Source organism: Talpa occidentalis, unplaced genomic scaffold, assembly GCF_014898055.3.
Source record: "Talpa occidentalis isolate TD23 unplaced genomic scaffold, MPIMG_talOcc4v2.1 talOcc4.15, whole genome shotgun sequence".
Lineage (NCBI taxonomy): Eukaryota > Metazoa > Chordata > Mammalia > Eulipotyphla > Talpidae > Talpa > Talpa occidentalis.
In genome coordinates, this window is record NW_023601543.1 from 11,407,168 (window position 1) to 11,428,037 (window position 20,870).

General features: G+C 37.8%; 1 protein-coding gene across 11 annotated transcripts in view; it reads right to left on the reverse strand.

The window, feature by feature from the left end:
- LOC119245878 (P2R1A-PPP2R2A-interacting phosphatase regulator 1-like) overlaps window positions 1-17,327 on the reverse strand; it is a 58,030-nt gene extending 40,703 nt beyond the window's left edge. For all 11 annotated transcript variants that reach the window (XR_005125426.2, XR_005125427.2, XR_005125425.2 and 8 more), the window contains exons 1-3: window positions 17,218-17,327; window positions 14,167-14,353; window positions 8,429-8,507 (exon numbers count right to left, since the gene is read on the reverse strand). Coding sequence is in view for 4 of the 11 variants with exons in the window: in XM_037511903.2 (XP_037367800.1) it covers window positions 8,429-8,507; window positions 14,167-14,353; window positions 17,218-17,266 (315 nt within the window). In the remaining 7 variants the exon portion in view is untranslated. The remainder of the gene's footprint in view (window positions 1-8,428; window positions 8,508-14,166; window positions 14,354-17,217) is intronic.
- Window positions 17,328-20,870: the final 3,543 nt, after the last annotated feature.

Consider the following 20,870-nt stretch of genomic DNA (forward strand, 5'->3'; position numbering starts at 1 on the left):
AGAGAGAGATAACTCGCCTGGGGTCTTAGAGAAGGCTTCACAAAGGTGTTAGGAATTCATTAGATAGAGAAGAGGAGGGAGAGCACTTCAGGGAGTAGGAAGATACATTCAGGCAGAAGCATGCTTTGGGGGAACAGAGGTTCAGGGTGGCTGAAACATCATGGTACATGTGTTAAAGGGGATGGCAAGAAGTCAATTTGGGGGAAATTGGCTCAAACCAGATTGTAGTTGTTGGGCATTAGCCTATGTGCCCAACAGTAAACCTAAAACACATACACCTCCGAGTTCTTCAACCTCAAAGGTTTTCTGTTTTGTATTTTAATTTTCAAAATATCCATGAGCCAGGTTTGAGGAGGTAAAGCTAGGGTGAGGGATATGTCATACATGTTTAATTCACAACTCTAAAGATGTAGAGTTCTTCCTCTTCCCACTCCACCCCCTCCTTAGTCTACTGGGCCTCTGCCATGTCAGCAAGAACGGCATCCTTGTGCTTTGAACTGTTTCTGTGGAATCCCACAGGATCAAATGACCAAAGTGAATGACTTTAATTTTCCAGTAGAAGACTGTGGCATATCGATCCATCCTTGTAATAAAAGTCTCCACCTTCTGCCTACACATGCACAATCTATGTGGATGACAGATCCCTGGACTAAGACCTGAGGGACTTTCATTTATCTGAATTTTTTCATCATTTCTTAAAGTTGACCACCAAGAACTTTATCTAGAAGAAGAGTAATATCATAATATCTGAGGGATAATAATTTCAGCTTAATTAGATGCTTTTTGTTACATAAATACTGAATAAGCAACAAACAATTCCATGCCAGAGTTTATTTCTTCCTCACTTTCCAAATAAGCCAACTTCTCTACCCTTTAATCATAATGTTGCATTCTCTTGCTTATTTCTAGTCTATTTGATGTAACAATATTCATCAGCTACAGGAAAGGAGGAGGTAGCTGTTATATTGTTTCTGATAAATAGATTTTAATATGTTGATGCATCAAAAAAATGGCAACTTTACCAAACCAAAAAAATCCATCAGCTAACCACAATTTAAAAGGTATGGGGTTTCACTGATGGCAGTATATTGGAGTAGGTACCCTGAAAATACTCCCACTGAGAGCTTAAAATGTCTTGGATGAAATTTGCTTATTGAGGAATATTTGATATATAACATTATATTAGTTTCAGGTATAAAACAACAAATCAATATTTGTATGTTTTGCAAAATGATCACAATAAGTCTTAGTTAACACTCAAAAGTATTTCATCTTCTTAAACAAGAAGATCATATAGGTTTTAGAGAGGCAACCAAAGCAGAACATAAAGAACAAATTTGAGGGTAGAGAGGAGAGGGACTCAAAGCAGGGTCACAGGATACATACATGATAATGAGGGTCTGAATGAAAACGGAAGGAATGAAGGAGAGGCAGACTGGAGAAATGATCAGAAAGAGCAAAAAAAGATGGGTCTCCGGCTTCTAGCACAAAGCTACAGGTGGTGGTGGCCAAGAAGGTAGCAGGTGGAAAAGGTTGGTGTGTGGGCAGAAGACAGTGCTCAAGAATCTGTTGGATGAATATTTTTATGAAGTATACTCTGAATTTTTATTAGGTTTTAAAATGAATCATGACTTTTAAAGGGGCATATTACCTCACTAATATTTTGCTTAAGAAAATAATAAAAGTAGTTTGCTTTTTCTGACCATTTACTGGAAAGTGGAGGAAACAGCCAAAGTGGTAAAAGTCACAATAGAAAATTTGTATGTGGATAGCTGGAAATGCATTCCATATAAATTAGACTGTTACAATTCACCATAATATTTCATTATCATTAAACAGGGCTAACTTAAGTATTTCAATATTTATTGACCCCTTATAATGTTTATGGAACTATTCTGTTCAGACAGGAAGGAGAGATTAAATTAAAAAAAAAAAGTTATTGTCTTCAGAGACCTTACAATCCAGATGCAAATGTTGTATAAGAGAAAAGGAAGTGACTGCTCAATGGAGGCAAAGCAGGGTAGGAATGAAAAACCAGGACTAAGTGAATGGGCATATGGTAGCATTTGAGTTGGCTCTTGCAGGATGAGGAGTTTGACAGCATAAGCAAAGAAAAGTGAAAATGCCTGGCATGTGTTAGGAAAGGTTATTAGTCCCGTGTGAGCAGAATAGAAGACTCTGAGGTCGATAGAGTGAAGACAATGGAGAGACTTGACTTGAGTATCACTCAAAAAGTTTGAACCATGGAAAAATCATCTACTTTGGTACACACAGAAGAGCAGATTCTACCTAGCAGCACCATCTATTTTTTTTAAAGATTTATTTATTATTTATACAAGCACTGGGTACAGTCAGAAGCACAGGAGGTGAGAGAATTCACAGAGCCAGAGGGAGAGCAGAGCAGGCAGACTGAAGAAGTACACTGCTAAGGGGAGCAGCGGGTGGCAGGAGAGGTCTGCACACCATGTGGGACCATAGCCTGCGGCTGGGGATTGAACCGGCACTGCAGAGGCTGCGGGCAGCTTCGCAACCCAGTGCTAAACCGCTGCACCACCAGGGAGGCCCAGCATCATCTATTTAACTTTGGAATAGACATACTTGGATATTCATCAGCACTAAGTCTGGTTCAGTTTCTATCCAGAAGAAAGGTAAAAAGTCAGAGGTATGGAAGAGCTATGGACTACGGACTGGAAAGGAACTCAGACTGGCCTATACTAACCATATTCCTGATGGCTTTTTCAAAAATTTCCTAATACAAAACAATAATTCTACTGACTCCTGAAAAAAGTCAGGCAAACTTTTCTTGATAAAATTTACAAGAGTTATATGATTTGCTGCTATACGGAATAGTGTTATAAACAATGTGACAGAATTGCTCTTTCAAGCATCTATTTATATTTACATTAAATGTGATAATGGTGATAATGCATGTAATATGCTTAGCACAGCACCTGGCACATAGCATGTGCTCAATCAATGGTGACTGATTATTACTACCACTTCCACCATAACCACCATCATCAAACACTTCTAGAATTCAATGTTTGATTATCTATAAACAAAAACTTGGATTATATGTGGTAGATTTATAAAACTAGGCTATGTTTCTTATTCTTCATTCTTTCCCCTATCTGACCTGTTATTTTAACTAATTTTTATTAGACTTTTATTTTTTGGAGCAGTTTTAGGTTCACAGCAAAATTGAGCAGAAGGTACAAATACTCCCCTTGTCCTCAAATACACACATACAGAGCCTCCCCCATTGTCAAAAGCCATACAAGAGTGGTAAATTGTTATAACAGATGAGCTTACATTGACACATTATCATTCAAAATCCATAGTTAACATTAAAGTTTACTGTTGGTGTTGTGTAGTCTATGGGTTTTGTACAAATGCATCATGACATGTATCTATCATTATGTATTGTACCATAATAATAAGCACTTGTTATGTGCCACACATATCTTATCTCACACAGTTCCCACATTATTAATATTGTTACCATTTTATAGATGAGAAAAATTACAGTTTCCACAACATTATTAATATTGTTCCCATTTTATAGATTAGAGAAATGAGGCCAGAGAGATTAAGCAACTTGCCCAAGGTCATGTAGTGAGTAATTGCTAGAACTGGGATTCAAACCGAGATAATGTAGGCTCATTCACTGAAGCTACTCCTTGTTGTTGGACATTCATACTGTTGGACATTCACACTTTGGCTCACTCTTATAAATAATGCTGTGATAACAATATTTAAACTAATATTTGCACATACCCTTAATGAACTGTCTAGGATATATTCACAGATTTTGAACTTCTGGATCATAAGGTTGTTGTTACTTATTTGCTCTCCAAAGAGCCTGTACTTTCCATGAGAGTATGGGAATATTAATTGCGTTGTACCTTTTCAACATTAGATATTATCAGTAGTTTAAAAAGTAGTTTTATGCACATTCTTAAGGCATACTGTAAAAATAATCCAAAGCAAGTAGAAAATATGATTATACACAGTTTTGAATATTCTCCCCCAATGCTCCACTTTATTAGCACTGATCACTGAGAAGTTGTGGAGTGACATGTACCAAATCTGGAAAATTCAGGTTTCCCTTAAAAACAAAACCCTTCAAATGAACAAACACACACCCCTATGAACAAGCAGAATTTTACTGAGGTTAATTTGTGCTACTGATGCATATATTGCCATCATTCAAATGTTCAAAAAGTTCTCAATAAAGAATGTAAAACGCTAAGTTTTATAAGATTTATAATCTAAATGGAAATACATATTAACCTAAACTTAAATACATACATATACTCTATACACAGAAATTATGGTAATTAGCTATATTCTGAAATGTTATTTAAAAAAAGGAGAGAATTGCTTGGTATGACAAACTGTTCTAATTATGAAAGACTTCCTAGAAGAGATTATTTTTAATTGATATCTATGGGATGGGAAAGAACTGGTTTAGTTTTAGGCAAATGTTTAGCATATCCTTCTGGAAAACTTTATCCAGGAAATCCAGAGAAGACTGCCTGACTGAAATTGATGACCTTAACAGGGATATAGTGTGAAATGCTTGGAATAGGTATGACTTGAACTTGAGCCATAGGACTATAAGCCACAAAAAGTTTTTTTAATTGGACAAAATATTGGACTTGAATGATTATATTAATAATAATGTAGAAAACCAGTTGGAGAAAAGAAATCTTCCAAAAGAGACCTCTCCTAAAGATTGCATACTACAGGTGGTGTTTGCAAGTGAATTACCTTAGATAATTTTTCTACATGTAACAAAGTATTAAAATAGAGTTTCCTGAAATGTGAATAATGTCACTGATGTCTTTGGGGTAAATTTCCTATTGTGTCTTCTCTCATACTTTCGGGAAAAAAGTGCTTGTGAGCCTTGAGAGCAAGAGTCCCAGCACCAAGAAATGATGTCAAGGGTAGTGGGAGGCAGAGTGAGGAGTTGGGGGAGGTTGGGGAGGGCGCTGAGTGAAAATGACATCCAAGCATTGTCTCCAGTGATTGGAATAAAGGTGGAGGCAAGACCAAAGAGAAGTATTGTAAAGATATTTCATTGTTTAAAATAACTTTTAACTTTCCTAGGTTTGCTATTTTTAGCCCACTTCCTACTGTAGTTACTAGAGATAAAATAAGAGTTATAGGCTATGTTATGATATTTTTGCCTAATTCCTGAAATGCAATAAAGGTAGCTTATGACAATACTAAATATGAACTAAATGTAGGGTAGAAGGAATAGGGATAAAGCAGGGCCAGGAACATGTTATCCTCTCACTACTGGGTGGACCATAAATTGGATTTAGAGTTTGTATTGGCCATTGTGAAAAAGCAAAACCTAATCAGACAAATATCAGTAGCCATAAGATTATAATGGATGAATTGCTCAAGAAAAGCACCATCATTTCTGACAAGAAGATGAGACATTTCCCCTGCTTCTGTCGGAGGACAGGGTCAGGATGGAGAAAAGACTGGACTGCACCAAATTCAACAGAAGTGCCAGGGAAAGAATTCCTAGCAGAAGAGTGGGGAACAGGCATGCCAACTTCAGAGTTCTTAGGGGTTACAGCAAAGAGGTCTCCTGGAAGGAACGCACAGACTCCATAATGAGAAGAGGACCTCGGGTTTCTGCTCTTCAAAAGATGGAATAGAGTGATTTCTGATAGTGGTGAAGAAAATACTTGAACTTAAGAAAAAATTGTGAGATAACAGATTTTTAGAAGGTTTGGGAAATATGCATCTTTATGTGTTAAACGAAACCCACTGTTCTTCAACTCCTCTGTGACAGTGATTGTTTTCTAAAATGCTATTTTACCTACATTGAAATGCATGATTTTTAAAACTTTTGATTGTGGTAGAATGTACATAAAACTTGCCCCATCTTAACCATTTCAGTACAGTTCTCTAGTGTTAGGAACATTCATATTGTGCAACCCATCTCCAGAACCTTTGATCTTGCAAAACTGGAACTCCATACCCACTAAACAACACCTCCTTTCCCCCTCCCCATCGCCCCTGGCAACTGCCATCCTACTTTCTGTTTCTAAGACTTTCATTACTCTAGGTTCCTGCAGCACCAATTTTAAGGACAGTCCAGTATGGGATAGGACCCTTGCACTTATGGTTCTTGGTATCACTCTACAATACATGCATTTTTTCAAGAAAGATGTTTCTATTTTGTAATGTCATATATCAGAAATGAAAACATCTGCATTGTAGATGCTTTATGATAAACATTTAAATAATATAGAAATACAATTTCCCCCTATAATTCCATGCTTCAGAGATAACTGATAATTGATTATTAATTATCAATTACTAATCATTGATACTTATCCTTTTCAACATCTGTAAATATATGTAAGATCATGCTATACCTAAGATTCTGAACACTGGGTCTGGTTACTAGGTACAAAGGTTAGTGAAGCTGCTGAGGATGACAGAGTGGAAAGATGGAAGGAACCTGGGTGTCTAAAGACATCACTCAGACACTGAATTAACCACCTCTGGAAACTCCTTTCCTCAAGACTTCTTTTTATTGAGATAATAAATGTCCATTTGGTTTAGGCTGCTTTTAATTGTATTTTGTTACTTACTCTGATTCTGACTGTTGGCTATTTTTAAAGCTTCTTCCTGAAGCCTCCTTTAATCTTTTTATATTCTCTCTATAGGTTATATTACTAAATAACGATCTATTGATTTTGAAATATGTTTCTATGCCCAGATCTCTAGGGTTTTTTTTCTTTCTTTCTCTCCCCCCGGATCTTTAGCTTTGATGGACAAACTAGTGCTCAATAAATATTGGTAAATAAGTAAATGAGTAAGTGGATAGGAGAAAGAAGATTTGTTCAATGGACAATTCAAAATTTTTTCCCAATATTAGTACCTTTGTGGAAATAATAATGAATATCAATCATTCTATGAAGAGGATAATGGTCATTGTTAAGATTAGGAGGCAATGTTTTAAAATGGGTTCCAAGTTACAACATTTCACTAACATATGTTCTACAGATTCCATTGTATTAAAGAATCATATAAGCAAAATCTATTAAGAGCCATAGGTAAGCAATTGGATAATCTAGATGAAATGGACAAAATCCTAAAAATACACAAATTACCAAACTGACTCAAAAGGAAACAGAAAGTCTCAACAGACTTGTAACAGGTAGAGCAAGAATTTGTTTCAAAACCTCTCAACAAAGAAAAGTTCAGGACCTGAGAGATTCACTAGTAAATTCTACCACACATTTAAAGAGGAATCAACAGCAATCCTACTCAAACTCATGCAAAAACTAAAGAGGAGGGACATTCCTAGCAAATTCTACGAGGCCAATATTATCCTGATACTAAAGCCAGCAAAGATACCACAAGTAAAGTAAACTACAAACCAATCTCCTTTATGAATACAGATGATATCAACAAAATAATAGAAGACGAAATCCAATAGCAGATTAAAAGGATTAGGTACCATGACCAACCGGGATTTACCACAGGAATACAAAGGTGATTCAACAGAAGAAAATCAAAGCAATATGCCAAATTAACAGAAGGAGAAAAAAACCACATGATCTCAAAAGATGCAGAAAAAGCATGTGAAACAATGTAACACCCTTTCAAGATGCAAATACCCATCAAGCAGGAGTAGAAGGGAATTTCTCTACATGATAAGGGCATTTATCAAAATCTACAGCTATCATAGTCAATGATGAAAGACTGAAAGTTTTCCACCTGCAGTCAGGAACAAGACAAGGAGAGGTGGTGACTGAGCAACATTGTGAATACATAAAATGCCCCTGAATTGTATGCTTTAAAATAGTTAACTGTATGCTATGTGACTTTCACCTCAATAAAAAGATTCATGTAGTGTATCATTTATTCACTTTGGCTTACTGATCTAGGAACATTTTTCCTATGTTTACAGGGTAATGAGCAGATATGAGTTATAATTTAGAGTTATAACATCATGAAAAACAAACTATTTCCAATTCAATATAAAGGTGAGATAACTGTGGACCTAAAAGCCTGAAAACTACTCTTAAGAGAGTTTGCAAACTGTCCTTTCAAAAGTAGAGTGTTCTTCTAAAACTTGGACACCAGATGGTCTTATACATAAAAAAATCTCAATGTTAAATCCATACGGGATTAGAAAGTTAATTCTGCTGCAGCAAAGCAATCATAATTGAAGTAAATTTCCTTCAGTGAATGTTTAGAGGAGTGTTTTTCAAAGTGGGAACTTATTTGAAATGCAGATTCTCAGGCCGTGCCCCAGGCCTTCTTAGTTAGACTCTGGGTTAAGGGTCAGTAGTCTATGTTTTTACCAGTCTTTCAGGTACACACTCAAGCTGGGGAACCACTGGTTAAGTACAAGTCTTGGTGAGTGAGGCTGCTATAAGCATTTTCTTACCGGATAGGGTGGTGTCACAAATGTCGCACTATTTCTTCTAGTTCTTAATGATTCAGCATGCAACACTTGTGAATCATCACTAAGAAGAAAAAGAAAATATTTGTCATAGAAAATCCATTACAAAATTTTTAAGTAAGACTTCAAATATTTAAATAACAATGTCATTCATGTAAATGGCTTCTTTGTGGAGAGAGCAGGGCAGATGTAGAAACTAAGACACACACAAAACCTTTTTGGCTGAGCCTACACTGGTTTCCATGTAAGGAAAGGCATTCTCAAGCATGACACTTTACCTCTAATCATGCTACCAAGAATAAATATTATTGTGACTTTGGAAATACATCATTTTCTGTAACTGATACATCAACCTGTACATCAACCTGTAACTGATTTAAATTTATGATTGGAGCTACAGTGTGCTAAATCCAATTCCCTCTCACATGAATAAGAGGAACAACCAATAGCAGGGCTAACAGGACTGAGATGTTCCCATTTCATTTGGTCTACTCAGTGTTAAAATGTTTTTAAATTAGTTGCACACATTTGAAACACTGAGAGAGTTCATATAAATAATGCAGATTCCAGATTTCTGGCTTCTTTTGAAATGTTACAAGATGTTGCAACACTGGGCCACATTCCCACATGGCAACAATGGACTGAAGCTGAGCAGTCACTATCTACTGCAGATGGAGCATGTGTCTCCAGCTTTGATGGTGCCCGCCCACCTGTCCTTGGTCCTGCTGGAGCTTGTGAGCCTGAAGGAAGTCATCTCTTCCTTTTTATGTCTTCTTTTTGTTAAAATTTTATTTTGAAAAAGTTTAAGTCTCACAAGAAGTTGCAAAAAGAATAGAGGATTCCTGTGTACCTTTCATTCCGGTAAAATCATCTTTAACCTTTTTTTTTTGTTGTTGTTGCTACCTATATTCAATCAGGTGCCAGGTCTTTTTTAGGTTTTACCTCTATGATCTCACTTACATCCATCTTATTCTTTCTAGACTCCTTGCCAAAAACCAATTAAAAGTCTTTTTACTTTTCCAATTAGACTCGAAATAGTCTAATTGCAGAAAGAGCCTCCCTGCTGCTCTTTCCCTACTGCAATCCAGTAGGGAAGCCAGGACCACCTTCCTGAAGAACAGCTTGGTCTCTAGCTCCAAACTTTCTCTGACTCTCTTCATCACCTGCCAAATTCAGTGACATCCTTTACTATGACATTCAAATCCCTCCATGATTTAGTTCCAGGCCTTTGGAATTCATGGATAAGGACAATTTCAAAACAATATTTTGGCACAAACATGTTTACTACCATTTCCTTATACCAAGTAAGGTCATTAAAAAAAAATCTATTGGTGCGCAGACCTCTCCTGCCGCCCGCTGCTCCCCTCAGCAGTGTACTTCGGTCCTTCTGCCTGTTCTGTTCCCCACTCTGGCTCTGGTGAATTCTCTCACCCTCTCGCGCTTCTGACTGTACCCAGTGCATGTATAAACCAAACAAACAAACAATAATAAATAAATAAATAAATAAATAAATAAATAAATAAATAAGACATGCCTCTAGAAAATTAAAAAAAAAAAAAAAAAAAAGACGCCCAAAAGATTTAAAAAAAAAAAAAATCTATTAACACCATCGTTTCATTTATCAAAGGATATTTTGGTAATTTTTTAAAAAGTAGGATTACCAATCTCAGAATAAAGTACAATCCTGCCCAGGAAAGGATGATTGGCAACTATATATGGTATTAATATGCTCTATTTAACTTTTTAAAACCATGAATTGGTGCAAACATCACCTGGGGTCAGGGCTGGTCAGCAGAAAAACACTTAGGGGCTGGTGAGGCAGGCAGTTGACCAGCTTTCTGGAACACAACTTGTCTTTTTTTTTTTTTTTTTTGCCTCCAACCCCATCCCATATACTTAGAATGCTGTTCCAGATCTCCAGCCCCATCTTTCAGTCCGCATTCTATTGATCAGTAAGGCGTCATCTCAAATGCTAACTCACCTAGAACCTTTTCCATTAATCTTCATCAATCCCACAGTCATATCTCACTCCTTTGAAGTCCCCTAGCACTTCCCCCCCCAAGTACAGATCTTACCCTACCATGTATTTAAGTTCATTATGTTTTCCCTATTTAGTTAGAAGCTTTTTGAGCCTTAAGATACAACTTTGTGGGGCCTCCCCGGTGGCGCAGCGGTTGAGCGCTGGGTTGCGAAGCTGCCAGCAGCTTCTGCAGTGCCGGTTCGATCCCCAGCTGCTCCCTGGCCAATGGAGCAGGGTCCCACATGGCGTGCAGACCTCTCCTGCCGCCCGCTGCTCCCCTCAGCAGAGTACTTCGGTCCTTCTGCCTTCTCTGCTCCCCGCTCTGGCTCTGGTGAATTCTCTCACCCTCCTGCGCTTCTGATTGTACCCAGTGCTTGTATAAATAAATAAATAAATCTTAAAAAAAAAAAAGAAGAAGATACAACCTGGGTCCTCTTTAAAAAAAAAAATACAACTTTGCAGCATGGAAATTTGCATATAACAGGCATTAACAATGTTTTATGAGAGGACATATGTATAAGGAAGTTGGAGGGACACTAATGGGTTATATATTTCTACTATCTTTTGTGTGGGGGGTAATTTTCAAGGCTAGCAATTATATTCTCCCTCAAGCTTTTGCCTGCTCTTTATAGTTAATAAGACTACAAGTGAAAGAAATAATTGTGACAGCATATACTTCAATTATCATGAGTCACTCAACACAAATTCATAAAATCCTACATGATATCTAGAACTGAGTTAAGTGCTACTCACAACTTGCAAAAGGGGAAGGTAATTTACGTAGATAAATGATCAGTGTGCCAAAATAAATGATCGGTAAGCAGCTGTCAGTTATATTCCCAAAACAGCCATACTTCATGGTCACTATTATTCTGCAAGATCTTTAAGAGTTTAATAAACTAGATGGTTGGCAAACTTGTTCTGCAAAAGGCCAGAGAGCAAATATTTTGGGTTCTGTGGGTCATACAATTTCTATTGCAACTACTCAGCCCTGCCCTTATAGTGAGCAAGTAGCCATGAACAATTAAACAAATGGGCATGGCTATGTTCCAATAAAACTTTATTTACAAAACGAAGCAGTAAGCCAGATTTGGCCCACAGGCAGTTGTTTGCCTTTCAAATAGAACTGAGGCAGTAACAGATTAAATGCAGGATCAGGCTAAAGGTATTTAAAGGGAGAAGGCACAGTCAGAAATCCAAGAATTTAACTTCCAAGTGTGGTAAGGGGCCAGAGAAGTAGGAGAAAAACCTACTATCTTTCAATAAAGTTTTTTTTTTTTTTTTTTTTTGGTGGGACCCTCACCGGCGGCCGGGGAATGAACTGGCGCTGCAGAGGCTGCGGGCAGCCTTGCAGCCCAGCACTCAACCACTGTGCCACCAGGGGAGGCCCTACCTTTAAATAAAGTTAATGACACCAGTAGTGAAGTCAGCCCATAGAGGGCTAGAGTATAAAGAACCAAGAGGTTCAAAACTTTTGACACTGATATTTTTATTAATACAAGATGTACACAGAACAGTGCAGAAACTTCTTAAAAGCAGTAATACTTGTGTCAGTGTTGACATTAAGAAACAGATTTTGCTAACAAAGGCTGGTGCAAAAAGAGATTGAGTCTTTATATAGAGGAAGCATCAAGCAAAATTGGAAAATTACTTGAAGTGTAACAATATTTAGTGAGGCAAGGCAGCAAGTGCTGGAGGACCAACTAAGGGAAGAAGTGATTAAAGTGAGCGGTGTACATGCACACCTGAAGAGAACCAAGGTGAAAACAAATTGCGCTGAGACTCAGTGTAATTGTACTAAATTTTTCTTGTTTCAGTGTGACTTCTATGACCGACCATATGCTACACTGGTCACTATAGCACAAAATATGCCCCGAGGATATCATTTGGGCAAGTCCCCTGACCTCAGGAACGTTGTCTACCATTCCCATGTTACTTCTTTTTAATAGACAAGAGTCCTTGGGCTTGGTCCACATTGTGGTTTATCTTCAACTTGTACTAGATTAATATGCAATTGCCCTCACCTTTCTGTGCAAATTTTACTTCATGCATCAGGATCTCAACATACAAACTCCATGCTGTAAGATCAGGTTTTTTACAGAATTCAACACTGTAACTATGCTCTAATATAACAAAAATTAAAATTTTAAATCCTTTGCAGAAGTAAAGTATGAAGGGATAACTGTGATTTCTCTTTGCTTCCAGGACTTTGGGGATTGGGGAAGGCAGGCCTGGTTTCCTTCCCCAGTACTTAATAAACAGGATCCGTGTTTTCCTTCAAGCACATTCCTCCATCATCTATATGCTGCATTTTTCATTTCATAAAGCTTTGCTATAAAAACATTCTCCCCAACTGCTTTCTTCTACTAACAGAGTAGGTACATAACAATTCACTCACACAACAGAATTAGAGTAAAATCCTGAATTTATAGTGTTCTTGTTCTCAACACAACATGTAGAACCACCCACTACTACCCTTTATTTTCCTATCTGCTTATTTAATAAGGGAATGTATTATTTTTTAATCAATCTTACTTTGCTTTTCATTTTTATGGCAATAAATTCTCCCTTACTCAAATGTCCAAAAAGCTACTTTTGTTCAGAGTTAATTAGCTTAAATGTTGCTTAACATTGGACAAAGCACTAGCTCAGGAGACATAGGTTCCTTGGAATGGCTCTACTACTGTGTCATTTTAGACCTTGGTTTCCTCACACATTAAATATTGAGGGCAGATCTGATCTGAGTTCCCTCCTTATTGTTGTGAATTGCAACTATCAATTGGTATTGATTTTTCAGACATTTTTGCACTATATGAGAAAATGTTATATATTGGGATATGAGATCCATGATCTCACTTTTAAATTCCATTTTAAGATTTAAGCTTGAGTCCTGCCAGGCCCTTGGGGATGTACAGAGATCACAGTTAACTATCAATTAGGGAAGTGTTTCTAAATTTTTTTTTTTTCATTATCAGCCCACTCAGGAGCCTTTTTAGACACTCTCCTCCCCCAATGGCTCCCTCTCTTGAACATTCCCAGGAATTTTTAATACCACAGATATACTGTCTATCTGTTTATGTACTTTATGTATATCTGTGCTTTGCACATAAAAAAGTGTAAGTTTTTTTTTTCAACCCCGCCCATCTACCATGAAAAGTACCATGAAATGTTGGGGGCAATATCAAACATTTTGAATGCAAAATTTAAGTGATCACGTTTCTGATCAAATAAAACCTAGGTGTGAAAAAGGCCCATGATTATTTGCGTGTGTCAATCATTTCCATCCCAGAGTGTGCTGGAGATCAAAGTCAGTGATGACAAACCAGCAGAAAGAAGACAAAAATTACACTTCGCTCAGAACTGGAGGTAAGGGTGGGGGGTGCTTAGTTTCTTCACAGGCGTGAGAAAGAGATGGGGTGAAGTTAGAGAAAGTCGTGCTCCACACGAATTGGTTGCTGCTTTCAGGTCCTGATGGACTGTCAAAGAGGATGAATGTTCAGGTTCGAAAGTATGTCAACCTCAGTGTGGACATGAGCTCTCCCACTGGCTCCCGCCCTGGTCCCTGAGGGTGGGACCGCTGGACCTAAGGGCAAGGGACATAGCAGCAGAATCTTGATGAACAAAGGGGTGCAAATGCTATCGGGAGTCACCTTCTGGCCACCCACCCCTTGCTTGCCTCCTCTAGTATCTCAATCCTGCTCACCAGAGCCCACAGATCAAAGGTGCGCTGTTGGATCTTTTCAGGATGCTGTTCTCTTGGGTGGTTGCACTCGACAGCAGCTCCCAGTCTACTTCCATTTTCTCCTCTGCCATGTCCGTGTCGCGGAAGAAGTCACTTTGTTGGGTGGTCTCCAGGCTTTCTGGCTGTCCTTCACATAAGGACAAGTCGACTTAGGTGGGGAGATGATGGAGGAGTTGGGGGGAAGGAGAAAAGTAAAAAGGAAAACTCTTAGACCAGCGGGGTGCTCACTTTTGCAGCCAGCATCCCTAACACCAGCGGGCACAAGTGACACAGACTGGCTCTGAATCTCCCACCCGACCTCCCTACCTCCGCCCCCCGCCATGCTACTGGTCCCTAACGCTGCGATCCTCCACCTCCAAGCCTAGAATGAAAATAAGGAACACCTTTTTCTTAGGCACCTCCGCGAATCCTTCTCCTTTATCGCTCTCAACCAAGCCAAGTCAGGTCAGTCTTGCCGATCAAAACAAAACCTACAAATTGCCGCCTTCCAGAATCACTTGGACGCCGCCCCTCCGCGCATGCGCCCCGCGTTAGGCTCGCCGACGCATGACTACTACGCTAACAATGAGCTTTAACGCATGCGCTTCGTCAGCTCTGCCAGGAACGCACGCGCGGTCCAGGAGCCGCCTTTCCAACCCCCAAACCTAGTTCTCCCTGGTCTCTGCCTGGTGCATATTTACTGTGGTTGTGCTTCTGCTCCTGTGTTAAGCCTGGAATTGTTTCATTAACCCATATTTTTTTAAAGAAACGGTGGGAAGGAATAAGCTGTTTGGGCGCCCGTCCTTTCTGATCAATGTCTAATTTTCTCAATTTTCTGATTTGGTTAGCCTATTTTAAATCTCCTATGATGGAACCAACTAGCTTGTTAGGTCCTATGATGAATTTTTCCATCCTGACACACTACACCTTTGTAATTAAAAGCAAAACAAAGCAAAAAACGCCAACCTGAACTCAGGAAAGAAAAAAAAAAACACTCCTCATAGATTAGAGGCCAAAGGGTTTAGTCAAGTGCTAACCCAATTGAACCTATTGTGCAGATGAACCATTGTTTTCCGTGTGTGTGTGTGTGTGTGTGTGTGTGTTTTACCATAATCTGACAGTGTTTATTTGTTTTCCTTGTGTGTGTTTTACCATAGTCATACATCATATATTTTTACACTGAATAAAAAAATCTAGCTCCTCGGAGCTATTTATCTAAGAAAAGATTTTAGACAAAGCAAGGAGGCTTATTTTCGTAAGTATCTCAGGATTTAGTATCCATCTGAATCAGTTACGCTTCATATGGCTGTCATGGCTGAAAACATTTTAAAAACTGTTCTTTTGGAATTTTTCACTACAGCTAATGAGCCACATTGAGTACTGAAATTTTAACTCCATAATTATAATTTTGTAAAACACACATTTTAGGAACCATGTTGAGAACTGGCAGAGAAGGCAAGTGAAACTAGTGAAATGGGAGTTATTAATTAAAATACTCATCATATTTGTATAGCACTTTACAGTTTAAAAAGTTTTCATATACTTATCTCAATCTGTTCAAACATTCACCCTGTTCAGCTAGTAAGTGTTGAACTTAAAATAATGGGATTATCTTGAAACCATTTTTGACAAGTTAGGACAGGAAAGATCTAATCACTTTTCATTCATTCTGAGAATAGAATAAGCAAAGCTTAAGTATGTTAGGCAAAACTGATTTTCAGAAATCCCAAGCATGAGGACAATTTGGAGTCTCCATTCCTGATGTAAGGCAAGTTAACCATAGTTACCATTTTGGGGGAAATTACTTTGTGCTAGGTCCTATTCTAAACACTTTAAATACGTGATAGAATTTAATGTGATCTGTGAGTGACGATTTATTATTATTATTTTATATATTTTTTGCATCATTCTTCATTTTTATACAATGTATGCTTTATCATCTTGGATATAGTTCCCGTGGATGTGAGTGGCAATTCTTCTGTGAGGTAGGTACTACCACAATGCCATTTGGAGGAAACCAAAGCCCAGAGGGTTTACTCAAATTATAACTACCAAGTGGCAACGCAAAGATTCCTCTGCCCTTCTATTTAATGAAAAACAGACAACATGCCTCTGGGTATCTCTCTGCAAACTATTTCTGTACTCATAAGCATTCAATAAATACTTACTAAATTATTTTATGAATAACGCAGACTTAAACAACCTGTCCTTCACAGCTATCTTGTAAAATAGATAAACCATTTCTGTTTTACAATTGATAATCATCATAGAAAGATTAATGGCACATAATTAGGTAGAAGTAGAATCTGAGCAGGTATCACAATCTTCTGAAAACCACAGTAAAAGTTCCCAGTACCTGGAAAGATGGTACTTACAGTGAAGTTAAGTAAGGGTGAAAGCAGAAGTGAATAGTTAAACACAGATTAGAGGGTCTAAATCAAACTGAGTAGCAGAAAAATATGGAGTACCAGCAAACAAAGTAGATCTTACCTCCACCCTACTGCTTATTTTACTTTACAAAGCTTTGTTAATATTCTTGGCAAGATGAATAAAGTTACTGGATATATTTGGAATGAATAGACAAAATTTCTTATCATGCCTAGGAATTACAGATATTTAAATTTTTAATCTAAGTACAATAATACAATGAAAATAGGTATAATCAAATGACAGGAAAAGAAAGAGCAACTAAGACTTTCTAGAAAAGGAGTAGTAATACAAAAAGGCAAAGTACATGAAATGGCAGTACATTTCCAGCTATTACTAGAATTCTCTTTAAAGTGCAGTTGCATGTCAGAATACCAAAACCAGAAAAGATATAAATAAGACTCAAAATATATAAACATGTTGGAATACCAAAGAAACAAATATTATGACACAAAAGAATTCTGTTTACTACAGAGGAAAAAGTGACAGTTAAAGAGATTATTTTTGTAAACCTGAAACTCCTCATGTTATATGTGTCCAGTATACCTTAATTAAAAATAAATTTACTTATTCTGATTTCTACCCACACATTGTTATTATACCAACCTGAATCTGTTTCGTGATCAGCACTTTCTGTTCCATAACAATATGCCATGGTTTGTTTAGCTCTGTACCTTGTCACTTATGCTACTTCTCTGTTGGTATGTCCCAGTTTGCTGCCATCTGCCCCAGGTTTCTTACCTATAAAGGGTGTCCCACAAACATGTCATAATTAGCTCTTTACTGGTTATCATGACAACTTCAAAGGTATATATTAACTTTCAGTTATCACAAAAGCAAGTCAAATACAAGGACAAATACAAACCATGAACACCCAAACTTCCCAAAAGATTTACATGAAAAATACAAGAAACAAGGAAGGCAAGAATGATATGAATAAAATCTAGAAATGTGGCCAAGCTAACATCTCTCTTCTTATACATTCTTGAGTTTCTCCTAATTATTAAGTTCCTGAAAGTTAGGGATCTAGTAAATTGTTTACTCCTCAGAGTTAGGAACTGTGCATATGGTCAACAAATGACTAGCTATTATGAACAATACAATGTACTATAATCTTTTTGAGCAGATGGGGAGGGTTGCTGAGACCTTGAGATAAAAAGAGATACTTTTCCAGCAACAGAGGCATGAAGAGCCGGTATTTCAACCCAGCGGAAAAATGCAAGCTTTGATTGAAGAGAAGACCCGCATAATGCTTGATAAAGTTCCAATCTTCAGCTGCTTGTCAACAGGCCTGAGGGCACCTACTGTTTCAGGTTGCAAAACAACTTGGCGATTGAAATCCTGAAGTTGTCTGTACACATCTCTGGGGACCAGCTGGTATCATTGGGCCCCTTCTTCAGAAAATTCACTTTGACCCACAAGTTCTGGTTGCACATTACAGCTCTTCATTACCCTTGTACCTTCTGCCAAGTATAAAGTGCGGATAAAGCCTGGAGCAGAGCAGTCCTTCTTGTGTGGGAACCATGTGCTAAAATCTGGTCAGGGTCGAATCACTGAAAATATTTATCAGTACCAGGGGATGGTACTGGTACAGGGTAAGTGTGTTATTTCATCAAGCAGAATTTGGGGAATTTGTGCACCATGAACAGATGTTGACTTAAGACAAAATCATGACAAGGACTTATGGCTGTGTGGCAAGTCCTAGGTTTGTTTCCTGTCTCTGTGTAGACTCCTCCATCATGCTGAATTTTGTGAACACTGTGACCTCTGTAGGGATCTCTTAGTTTCATAGTCTCTGTATCATGGATGAATGCAGGCTGGATTCTTACTGTGCAGAAATGGTTAAAAAATGGGGTTTCTGGGCCTCCCAGGTGGTGCAGGGGTTAAGATGCAAGCTATGAAGAAATCCTCAGCCACTGCAGCACGAGTTCAATTCCTGGCCAACCAGGGAGAAACCCACATGGCGGGACAGACTTCTCCTGTCTCGCCCGCTGCTCCCCTCAGCGGCATACTTCAGTCCGTCTGCCTGTTCTGTTCCCCGCTCTGTCTCTGGTGAATCCTCTCACCCCCCCCATCTCTGGCCTGTACCCCAATTCTTGTACAAAAATGAATAGATCTTTAAAAAAATGGGGTTTCTGACCGTTGTTTGTGACTAAATAGAATACTGTGTCTTATAATGGAATCAGAGGGTTTCATGTTGTAACAGGTTCTAAATCCTTTGAACTGAGGGCAAGAATAGTTCGCTTTAACCAGTGTGTTACCTGTGTTAAAAATGGTTCCCAAACTCATGATTAGAACATAATGGATTTTCTCCATTATCTACTAATATTATGAAGGATACATATTGCCATATCGGAATAATGGATCACATCTAGGATTTTACAAATGAAATTTGTCTAAAATAATGCAAGCTACTGATTTGGCTAATTTTCTATACAATAGGTGCTGTGTGATGTAGAAGAAAAACTTGGATTCAAACTCCAGTTCTGACACCTTCCAGAGTGAGTTAAGTTGGCCTGAGTTGAGTCATTAAACTTTAATAAACTTCATTCTCTACTTTTTAAAAAAAACAGCTCCATCTCCCTAAGATAGTTTCAAAAAACAGCTCCCTAAGAATAGTTTTGAGTATTAGAAAGCACGATTGCAAAGTACTTAAAATAGTTCCTGGCAAATAACACATAGTAAGAAACTTGTTTTCTGGAACTCCCATTTTCTTGAATGGCATGATCCCAAGCTGAAATGTTTTCATCACCTTGATTTCCTAAAACACAATTTCTCCCTGAACCTTTACTTTCCTGACCCAACTGGACAAAAAGCACTCTCAGAGACCCAGAAATAATTCAGCTACTCCATTCTTCCCTATGCTCCCCTAAACTATTTTTAGAATCATTAAAATATTTTTTTAAAATGAAAAACATTTCACCAACAAAATTTTTTTTAATTAATAAATTTTATTTTTATATTCCCCATACAATTGCAATCCCCCCATTCTGACCCCAATCCCTCCCCTCCCGCCCCCCACCCCCCAAAAAGTGTCTCTGGTTCATAGTTTTTGTTGATTTTGATTTCACTTTCTTATAGTTATTCATTTTCCTGGTCCCTTATTTAAGTATTCTAGATTCCTGCTATGAGTGAGACCATCCGGTATTTTTCTTTTTCTTTTTGGCTTATTTCACTGAGCATGATCCCTTCCAGCGCCATCCATGTTGCTGCAAATTGCATGTGTTTATCTTTTTTGAATGCTGAGTAATATTCCATGGTATATATGTACCACATCTTCTTGATCCAGTCATCTATTTTTGGGCATTTGGGCTGTTTCCAAAGTTAGCTATTGTAAATAGTGCTGCTATAAACATAGGGGTGCAGGTGTTCTTTGGAATTGATGTGTCTGTGTTCTTTGGGTAAATACCTAGGAGTGGAATTGCTGGATCCTGTGGAAGCTCTATGTTTAGTAGGTCCAGAAATCTCCACACAGCTCTCCGTAGTGGTCACCAACAAAATTTTTTAAAGACTATCTGTATTGTAAAACAATTTCTTTAATGAATATACTGATTATTTTAAATTCCAAAAGTGACATCTTTAAAAATAAAAACATTTTTTCAACTACAAAAAAGAGAAGATGTATGTACATTGATTCAAAGCAGAGCTTTAATTTTTAATCCAGCTGATGGGAAAATATGGGCCATTTATGGAATCCATCTTAAATCTGGTGCATTAAAAACTCCTAAGCAGAACACATAAACATTTGAGGAATAAAATGAGGGTTGGCTTGGCAAGTTTAATATGGAACAACTGAATTGAAGAGATAGGTAAAATTATTGTTGCTAAATTTTGAAACCAATTTCATAATTACTGTATTTCGTACACTTTCTAGGTATGTATGGTTAACACAACAAGTGGCCTTCTTTTCCCCATGGTCATTCAAGTGGTGAGGATTAAATGGATATTTCTAAAGCTCTTATAGTGCCTAGTCCGCAGTAACTGCTATGTGCTTGTTAAATAAAATAAATCATTCCAGGCCACAGATGTAGTGATTCATGATTGTTAGGGTCTCTGCAAATCCTAGAAAGAAAAAAATGTATTTTGGTTCTGCTACTGGTTCTTCAGGACTTTTCCTACTATCCTTGAAATTAATGATGCTTGTAAAATGGACATGAGTGTTTCTTACTAGCTGTAAGTAGTTGGATTTGATTCTTTTTATTTGCACATTATTGCTTTAAGTTTTTTCACTTTCCTTTGGTCTTCCGTATCCAAATGGG